Source organism: Vulpes vulpes, chromosome 8 (assembly GCF_048418805.1).
Source record: "Vulpes vulpes isolate BD-2025 chromosome 8, VulVul3, whole genome shotgun sequence".
Lineage (NCBI taxonomy): Eukaryota > Metazoa > Chordata > Mammalia > Carnivora > Canidae > Vulpes > Vulpes vulpes.
This window is the reverse complement of record NC_132787.1, coordinates 50,695,787-50,706,007: the sequence shown is the minus strand read 5'-3', so window position 1 is coordinate 50,706,007 and position 10,221 is coordinate 50,695,787. Positions and strand designations below refer to the sequence as shown.

Here is a 10,221-nt window from a genome sequence, read left to right as displayed (position 1 = left end):
TACAAAGATTCTAAAATTTAACCTCTCAAAGACAAATCCTTGCTGAAAACTAACAACCCCAAATACTGAGTTTTCTAAAACTACTGACACTGCTTTTGCACATTCACCATCCTAACTGAAGATTTAAATATGAGAAAAATGAAACTATCACCAAGGAAAGAAAGAGTGTAACTTACTTAAAATAAATGAAATAAATTCTTTGGAAGTATATTTTGAAACTACTTGATTTAAAGTTATGTGTGGGTTCATATTCCTACAATTTGGATTATTTTTTTTATCAGTTTATCATCATCATAATTAAAATTTGTGACTGAATAAATCCCAAACATTGTGAATTGTCATGTGAATGGCAATATATTCCTGGGTGCCTCTTACTCTCTGTGATATTGGATAACACAGAATCTTCTCAATATTCACAGAAGTCCTTGAATTCCACATGGTTGGAATCATGACTTCTACTACCATTCTGAGGCTGAACAAACACTGAAACAGACGGCCCAGGATTTTCTTTCTGACCCTGAAGACACCCTGGATGTCTAGAGGTATCTAGAGAGTGCCCATGACTAGATCCTTGTGTTCGCCCAGTACCGGTGTCTGACTGTCCGTGACCAGACTGAGACTGTCCATGATTGCTTCTCTGCCTCTGTTGAGACTCAGAGTGTCTAGCACTGTCTCCTGCATGGCCACGGGCAGATCCCTGTTGGTTTCCTGAGCCAGATCCATACTGTCTCTCGGAGTCCTCTGTGTGTCCTTCACTGTCACTGTCCTGACTAATGCTGGACCCCCGGTTGCTGACTGGCCTGAATTCAGATGACGATTGTCCCTGCCCGGACTGTGATGGCCTAGATCCCTGTGCCCGAGTGGACGATTGCTGGTGGCGAGATCCTGACTCAGAATGTCCAAAATCGGCTGCCTGACCCTCACGGGAGCCTGAGTGCCTAGAGCTGTCATGGGCCTGGTCATGGCGGGGTCCCTGTCTCCCCCTGGTACTGGATTGGGACTGTCTGTGGGCAGAATCAAAGTGTTCTTGGGGGGCTCTCTGGTAGAAATAAGATGCTGAGTGCTCAGAACTGCCGTGTGCACTGCTGCCACGTTGTCTCCTCTGACTGGACCTGGACCGTTCCTGGACTGACCCTGACTGAGTCTCTGAGTCTAGTGACTGTCCTTCACTGTCGCTGGCCTGACTGATGCTGGATTCCTGGTGTTTACTGTTACCAGATCCACGTCCAGCTCCCGAGTGTCTGGCGCTGTCCTGTGACTGCTCGTGGTGGCGCCCTTGTCTGTCTATGGTGCTGAGATCTGATTCTAGATGGGCAGAGTCAGGCTGCCCACGGGTGGCCTGCTGTCCTTGGCGTGACCCTGCGTGTCTGGCTCTGTCTCCTGACTGCTCGTGGCGGCTTCCTTGTCTTTCCCTAGTGCTGGATCCCGAGTCTCGGTGGGCAGAGTCAGGCTGCCCACGGGTGGCCTGCTGTCCTTGGCGTGACCCTGCGTGTCTGGCTCTGTCTCCTGACTGCTCGTGGCGGCTTCCTTGTCTTTCCCTAGTACTGGATCCCGAGTCTCGGTGGGCAGAGTCAGGCTGCCCACGGGTGGCCTGCTGTCCTTGGCGTGACCCTGCGTGTCTGGCTCTGTCTCCTGACTGCTCGTGGTGGCTTCCTTGTCTTTCCCTAGTGCTGGATCCCGAGTCTCGGTGGGCAGGGTCAGACTGCCTGTGAGTGCCTGTCTGCCCTTGACGTGACCCCCCCTGTGTGGATCTGTCAGTTGACTGACCATGGGTAGACCCACGTTGGTTTCTTGAACCGGACCCAGAATCTCCACGGGTCGTTGAGAATTCTCTACCTGAATCTTCTGAATGTCCTTCACTCAGGCTGGATTCCTGATGTCTGCTTGTCCTGGGTCCGGAGGACCATTGTCCGTGTTCGGAGTCTGAGCGTCCGGATCTGTCTGTTGACTGCTCATGCTGGGTTTCTCGTCTTCCTCCTGTGCTCGATCTTGACCGGCCATGGACGGAGTCAGCGTGTCCCCGGGAGGGTGACCCTGCACGATGGGACCCTGGAAGTCTAGAGGTATCTAGAGAGTGCCCATGACTAGATCCTTGTCTTCTCCCAGTACCGGTGTCTGACTGTCCGTGACCAGACTGAGACTGTCCATGATTGCTTCTCTGCCTCTGTTGAGACTCAGAGTGTCTAGCACTGTCTCCTGCATGGCCACGGGCAGATCCCTGTTGGTTTCCTGAGCCAGATCCATACTGTCTCTCGGAGTCCTCTGTGTGTCCTTCACTGTCACTGTCCTGACTAATGCTGGACCCCCGGTTGCTGACTGGCCTGAATTCAGATGACGATTGTCCCTGCCCGGACTGTGATGGCCTGGATCCCTGTGCCCGAGTGGATGATTGCTGGTGGCGAGATCCTGACTCAGAATGTCCAAAATCGGCTGCCTGACCCTCACGGGAGCCTGAGTGCCTAGAGCTGTCATGGGCCTGGTCATGGCGGGGTCCCTGTCTCCCCCTGGTACTGGATTGGGACTGTCTGTGGGCAGAATCAAAGTGTTCTTGGGGGGCTCTCTGGTAGAAATAAGATGCTGAGTGCTCAGAACTGCCGTGTGCACTGCTGCCACGTTGTCTCCTCTGACTGGACCTGGGCCGTTCCTGGACTGACCCTGACTGAGTCTCTGAGTCTAGTGACTGTCCTTCACTGTCGCTGGCCTGACTGACGCTGGATTCCCGGTGTTTGCTGTTACCAGATCCACGTCCAGCTCGCGAGTGTCTGGCGCTGTCCTGTGACTGCTCGTGGTGGCGCCCTTGTCTGTCTATGGTGCTGAGATCTGATTCTAGATGGGCAGAGTCAGGCTGCCCACCGGTGGCCTGTTGTCCTTGGCGTAACCCTGTGTGTCTGGCTCTGTCTCCTGACTGCTCGTGGCGGCTTCCTTGTCTTTCCCTAGTGCTGGATCCCGAGTCTCGGTGGGCAGAGTCAGGCTGCCCACGGGTGGCCTGCTGTCCTTGGCGTGACCCTGCGTGTCTGGCTCTGTCTCCTGACTGCTCGTGGCGGCTTCCTTGTCTTTCCCTAGTACTGGATCCCGAGCCTCGGTGGGCAGAGTCAGGCTTCCCACGGGTGGCCTGCTGTCCTTGGCGTGACCCTGCGTGTCTGGCTCTGTCTCCTGACCGCTCGTGGTGGCTTCCTTGTCTTTCCCTAGTGCTGGATCCCGAGTCTCGGTGGGCAGGGTCAGACTGCCTGTGAGTGCCTGTCTGCCCTTGACGTGACCCCCCCTGTGTGGATCTGTCAGTTGACTGACCATGGGTAGACCCACGTTGGTTTCTTGAACCGGACCCAGAATCTCCACGGGTCGTTGAGAATTCTCTACCTGAATCTTCTGAATGTCCTTCACTCAGGCTGGATTCCTGATGTCTGCTTGTCCTGGGTCCGGAGGACCATTGTCCGTGTTCGGAGCCTGAGCGTCCGGATCTGTCTGTTGACTGCTCATGCTGGGTTTCTCGTCTTCCTCCTGTGCTCGATCTTGACCGGCCATGGACGGAGTCAGCGTGTCCCCGGGAGGGTGACCCTGCACGATGGGACCCTGGAAGTCTAGAGGTATCTAGAGAGTGCCCATGACTAGATCCTTGTCTTCTCCCAGTACCGGTGTCTGACTGTCCGTGACCAGACTGAGACTGTCCATGATTGCTTCTCTGCCTCTGTTGAGACTCAGAGTGTCTAGCACTGTCTCCTGCATGGCCACGGGCAGATCCCTGTTGGTTTCCTGAGCCAGATCCATACTGTCTCTCAGAGTCTTCTGTGTGTCCTTCACTGTCACTGTCCTGACTAATGCTGGACCCCCGGTTGCTGACTGGCCTGAATTCAGATGACGATTGTCCCTGCCCGGACTGCGATGGCCTGGATCCCTGTGCCCGAGTGGATGATTGCTGGTGGCGAGATCCTGACTCAGAATGTCCAAAATCGGCTGCCTGACCCTCACGGGAGCCTGAGTGCCTAGAGCTGTCATGGGCCTGGTCATGGCGGGGTCCCTGTCTCCCCCTGGTACTGGATTGGGACTGTCTGTGGGCAGAATCAAAGTGTTCTTGGGGGGCTCTCTGGTAGAAATAAGATGCTGAGTGCTCAGAACTGCCGTGTGCACTGCTGCCACGTTGTCTCCTCTGACTGGACCTGGGCCGTTCCTGGACTGACCCTGACTGAGTCTCTGAGTCTAGTGACTGTCCTTCACTGTCGCTGGCCTGACTGACGCTGGATTCCCGGTGTTTGCTGTTACCAGATCCACGTCCAGCTCGCGAGTGTCTGGCGCTGTCCTGTGACTGCTCGTGGTGGCGCCCTTGTCTGTCTATGGTGCTGAGATCTGATTCTAGATGGGCAGAGTCAGGCTGCCCACCGGTGGCCTGTTGTCCTTGGCGTGACCCTGTGTGTCTGGCTCTGTCTCCTGACTGCTCGTGGCGGCTTCCTTGTCTTTCCCTAGTGCTGGATCCCGAGTCTCGGTGGGCAGAGTCAGGCTGCCCACGGGTGGCCTGCTGTCCTTGGCGTGACCCTGCGTGTCTGGCTCTGTCTCCTGACTGCTCGTGGCGGCTTCCTTGTCTTTCCCTAGTACTGGATCCCGAGTCTCGGTGGGCAGAGTCAGGCTGCCCACGGGTGGCCTGTTGTCCTTGGCGTGACCCTGCGTGTCTGGCTCTGTCTCCTGACCGCTCGTGGTGGCTTCCTTGTCTTTCCCTAGTGCTGGATCCCGAGTCTCGGTGGGCAGGGTCAGACTGCCTGTGAGTGCCTGTCTGCCCTTGACGTGACCCGCCCTGTGTGGATCTGTCAGTTGACTGACCATGGGTAGACCCACGTTGGTTTCTTGAACCGGACCCAGAATCTCCACGGGTCGTTGAGAATTCTCTACCTGAATCTTCTGAATGTCCTTCACTCAGGCTGGATTCCTGATGTCTGCTTGTCCTGGGTCCGGAGGACCATTGTCCGTGTTCGGAGCCTGAGCGTCCGGATCTGTCTGTTGACTGCTCATGCTGGGTTTCTCGTCTTCCTCCTGTGCTCGATCTTGACCGGCCATGGACGGAGTCAGCGTGTCCCCGGGAGGGTGACCCTGCACGATGGGACCCTGGAAGTCTAGAGGTATCTAGAGAGTGCCCATGACTAGATCCTTGTCTTCTCCCAGTACCGGTGTCTGACTGTCCGTGACCAGACTGAGACTGTCCATGATTGCTTCTCTGCCTCTGTTGAGACTCAGAGTGTCTAGCGCTGTCTCCTGCATGGCCACGGGCAGATCCCTGTTGGTTTCCTGAGCCAGATCCATACTGTCTCTCAGAGTCTTCTGTGTGTCCTTCACTGTCACTGTCCTGACTAATGCTGGACCCCCGGTTGCTGACTGGCCTGAATTCAGATGACGATTGTCCCTGCCCGGACTGCGATGGCCTGGATCCCTGTGCCCGAGTGGATGATTGCTGGTGGCGAGATCCTGACTCAGAATGTCCAAAATCGGCTGCCTGACCCTCACGGGAGCCTGAGTGCCTAGAGCTGTCATGGGCCTGGTCATGGCGGGGTCCCTGTCTCCCCCTGGTACTGGATTGGGACTGTCTGTGGGCAGAATCAAAGTGTTCTTGGGGGGCTCTCTGGTAGAAATAAGATGCTGAGTGCTCAGAACTGCCGTGTGCACTGCTGCCACGTTGTCTCCTCTGACTGGACCTGGGCCGTTCCTGGACTGACCCTGACTGAGTCTCTGAGTCTAGTGACTGTCCTTCACTGTCGCTGGCCTGACTGACGCTGGATTCCCGGTGTTTGCTGTTACCAGATCCACGTCCAGCTCGCGAGTGTCTGGCGCTGTCCTGTGACTGCTCGTGGTGGCGCCCTTGTCTGTCTATGGTGCTGAGATCTGATTCTAGATGGGCAGAGTCAGGCTGCCCACCGGTGGCCTGTTGTCCTTGGCGTGACCCTGCGTGTCTGGCTCTGTCTCCTGACTGCTCGTGGCGGCTTCCTTGTCTTTCCCTAGTGCTGGATCCCGAGTCTCGGTGGGCAGAGTCAGGCTGCCCACGGGTGGCCTGCTGTCCTTGGCGTGACCCTGCGTGTCTGGCTCTGTCTCCTGACTGCTCGTGGCGGCTTCCTTGTCTTTCCCTAGTACTGGATCCCGAGTCTCGGTGGGCAGAGTCAGGCTGCCCACGGGTGGCCTGCTGTCCTTGGCGTGACCCTGCGTGTCTGGCTCTGTCTCCTGACCGCTCGTGGTGGCTTCCTTGTCTTTCCCTAGTGCTGGATCCCGAGTCTCGGTGGGCAGGGTCAGACTGCCTGTGAGTGCCTGTCTGCCCTTGACGTGACCCGCCCTGTGTGGATCTGTCAGTTGACTGACCATGGGTAGACCCACGTTGGTTTCTTGAACCGGACCCAGAATCTCCACGGGTCGTTGAGAATTCTCTACCTGAATCTTCTGAATGTCCTTCACTCAGGCTGGATTCCTGATGTCTGCTTGTCCTGGGTCCGGAGGACCATTGTCCGTGTTCGGAGCCTGAGCGTCCGGATCTGTCTGTTGACTGCTCATGCTGGGTTTCTCGTCTTCCTCCTGTGCTCGATCTTGACCGGCCATGGACGGAGTCAGCGTGTCCCCGGGAGGGTGACCCTGCACGATGGGACCCTGGAAGTCTAGAGGTATCTAGAGAGTGCCCATGACTAGATCCTTGTCTTCTCCCAGTACCGGTGTCTGACTGTCCGTGACCAGACTGAGACTGTCCATGATTGCTTCTCTGCCTCTGTTGAGACTCAGAGTGTCTAGCGCTGTCTCCTGCATGGCCACGGGCAGATCCCTGTTGGTTTCCTGAGCCAGATCCATACTGTCTCTCAGAGTCTTCTGTGTGTCCTTCACTGTCACTGTCCTGACTAATGCTGGACCCCCGGTTGCTGACTGGCCTGAATTCAGATGACGATTGTCCCTGCCCGGACTGCGATGGCCTGGATCCCTGTGCCCGAGTGGATGATTGCTGGTGGCGAGATCCTGACTCAGAATGTCCAAAATCGGCTGCCTGACCCTCACGGGAGCCTGAGTGCCTAGAGCTGTCATGGGCCTGGTCATGGCGGGGTCCCTGTCTCCCCCTGGTACTGGATTGGGACTGTCTGTGGGCAGAATCAAAGTGTTCTTGGGGGGCTCTCTGGTAGAAATAAGATGCTGAGTGCTCAGAACTGCCGTGTGCACTGCTGCCACGTTGTCTCCTCTGACTGGACCTGGGCCGTTCCTGGACTGACCCTGACTGAGTCTCTGAGTCTAGTGACTGTCCTTCACTGTCGCTGGCCTGACTGACGCTGGATTCCCGGTGTTTGCTGTTACCAGATCCACGTCCAGCTCGCGAGTGTCTGGCGCTGTCCTGTGACTGCTGATGGTGGCGCCCTTGTCTCTCTGTAGTGGTCGATACTGAGTCTCGTTCTGTCGATTTGGACTGCCTCTTTTTGATGGTTTTCTTGTGATGTAACTGAGGTTGTCTGGATCTGTCAGCCACCTCGTTCTGTTCAGGCCTCTGCTCTTTTCCTGATGTTAATCCAGAGTTTCTTTGATGTTTTTCGAAATCTGTGTTTGTATCCACCACATGTCCTTCATTGTCACTGGTGTGTTCTGTACTGGATCCCCTTTGTGTCCCTGCCCTTAACCCGGAATATTGTTTTCTATGTCCAGTTTCTGAATGTGTGAATCCATCTCCTGGTTGCCTCTGGTTGTTTTCTTGTCTTCCTCTTCTGCTTGATTTTGAGTGCCTATGGAATGAGTCAGTTTTTTCCCAAGAAGAATTCTCTCTATTAGGAGAGTCTGATTGTCTAGAGGTGTGTGTAGAGTTTCCTTGAGTTGATCCTTGTCTTCTTCTTGTACCAGAGTCTGACTGTGTATGGGTAGACTCTGAGTGTCCATGATTTTTTCTCTGCCCTCCATGAGACTCAGAGTGTCTATAGTTGTTTCCTGCATGGCCATGTGCAGATTCTCCTTGGTTTCCTGGGCCAGATCCATATTGTCTCTCCGATTCTTCCGTGTGTCCTTCGCTGTCACTGTCCTGATTTATTCTGGATTCCCAGTTTTTCACTGACCTAAATTCAGATGATGATTTTCCTTGTCTCGATGGTGATTGTCTGGATCTGTGTGTTTGAGTGGATGGTTGATAGTGGTGAGATCCTGAGTCAGAGTGCCCAAAATTGGCTCCCTTAGTGTCATGGGAACCTGCATGTCTAGAGCTGTCTGGTGTCTGTTCATGTTCCTTTCCTCTTCTTCCTTTTAGGCTCTTGGATATTGTCTTCTTACCTTTTCTTTCATTTCTTCCTGCTTGATTGGAACTTTGAATTCTTTCTTCTTTTTCTTCCTCTACTTCGTCTTCCTCTCTGTCATCTTCTTCATCTTGTGTGTGGTATGCATATTTTTTTTGGTTTTGCTCTGATGCTTGGGGGTTCTGTCTCCTCGTCAAATCATAATATGCTTGAGCCAACTTGAATACCATCAGAAAAAACTCTGAGAAGTCTATTTTCTTGTCATGGTCTATATCAAGAATATGCATGAAGATGTCAGCAGTGTCTGGGTCATCTGGATTCTGTACATGTGAAAGATGGAAGGAGGTTACAGGAGAATGACAATTGGTCACTTGAATAATTTACACTATTTTGGCAAACATGAATTTTGGTAAGTAAATGTTGGATACTATGTGTTTTTTTCTGTAATAATATTCTACTTATGGTGAGTTAGGATGGAACTCTATGTATTTTACTAAAAGCCTATATATAAATGCTGGTTTGTTAAAACTAAAATATTTGGTTGGTCATCTGCTTTGTTTTCTTTATACATCATGATGTTATGAAGTCCATCAGTTTGTTGTCTCTTAAATATACTTGTAAACATTCTTGATGTTAGGAAACACAATATGAAGATATTCTTCAATATATGAAGAATACTTATTTGGTGTTAATTATCTTATCATTAAATATTTATATTTATTTCACAAAAGATGTGTGTTTGTGTGTTGTGCATTATGCACATGTGTGCATGTATATTAAAGATATTAAGAGAGGAAAACAAATTCTATTTGTTTTGAAATAAGATTAGGTTTTTTCTATTCTAGAAGAAATAATTCATAAAATTCCAGAAGAAATTCCAAAATTTCTATTCCAGAAGAAATAATTCATAAAATTTCACAGTTATTATTTGTCATATTGTTGCAGAACAAGCGTGATGTACCCATTCATTCCAGGAGATATCCCTTACCTTCAGGATTGGCCGAAACTCCATTTCCAGGAGCTCCTTCAGTTCTTCGCTGCTTAGTGTATCAGTTTCCTTATCTGTTGTTGAGTAGTCATGGAATAGGTCAATAATGGCAATGATATTTTCCAGGAGAGTAGACATCTTTTTGGAAGTTAAGGTGAACCTGGAAAGAAGAAATAAAAATGTACTTCTTGTATATCTTTCCTTTTTATAGGTCTTATTAATTATTATAATGAACTTCCACATTTAATAAAAAGATTTATTTATCTTAGAGATAGAAGGGGAGAGAGGGAGTGAGAGGTGGGGAGGGGTAGAGGGATAGAGAGAGTCTTACACATATTCTGCACTGAGCATGGAGCCAGACACTGGGCTCAATCTCATGACCATGAGATCATGAACTGAGCCAAAATCAAGAGATGGATGCTTAACTGACTGTGCCACCCAAGTTCCCCAATTCCACATTTTTGAGCCCATATATTCCTCTATGTAATCTATCTTTACAAATAGAAGAGTACCCAGAAAAGCTCTCTACTATCTAAATAGTGAAAATCAACACAGGGTTCAACTGAATTATTAAACTACAAATTCTTGGACTTAAACCCATTCATAGCAGTATTTATGGTCTTACAGACTCAATGAGCTATTGGTAATGCCATCGCTCTTATTGATCTGACCATGGACCCATAGCAAGATTTTGTTTTTTAGTTTAATTAAAAAATGTTTAAACTTGATTATGGTTAACACACAATATTATAGTAGTTTCAGGTGTATGGCATAGTGACTCAGCCTCTATATATGTTATGCATAGCAGGATTCTAGAGGGGCCCGCTGGTTAGAAGCAGGAAAACTTATTCATATAAATTTGCTGAAAAATAATTCTCCAGAAGCTGATTTGCTAAATGATCAGTATGTTTAGAGATAATTTTTGGAAAGCTAATTTGCCAAATGGCTGAGACAGTCAATGAATGTTCATACAATTTATTTTTTTTTGACAATTCATGAAGTATGCAGTATTTTTAA

At 50.9% G+C, this 10,221-nt stretch overlaps 1 protein-coding gene across 1 annotated transcript; it reads right to left on the bottom strand.

Moving 5' to 3' along the window:
• Positions 1-406: 406 nt before the first annotated feature.
• FLG (filaggrin) lies at positions 407-9,342 on the bottom strand. Its single transcript, XM_072718813.1, has 2 exons — positions 9,205-9,342; positions 407-8,536 (listed from the first exon to the last, which is right to left on the bottom strand). The coding sequence occupies exons 1-2, from the start codon at positions 9,340-9,342 to the stop codon at positions 407-409; spliced, it is 8,268 nt and encodes a 2,755-aa protein (XP_072574914.1).
• Positions 9,343-10,221: the final 879 nt, after the last annotated feature.

Bases quoted from the DNA above. Each gene is read 5' to 3' on its own strand.
- FLG (XM_072718813.1), bottom strand. From the start codon at position 9,342: ATGTCTACTCTCCTGGAAAATATCATTGCCATTATTGACCTATTCCAT. The intron at 8,537-9,204 runs GTAAGGGATATC...TCACATGTACAG, and splicing joins AGTTTCGGCCAATCCTGAAG to AATCCAGATGACCCAGACAC.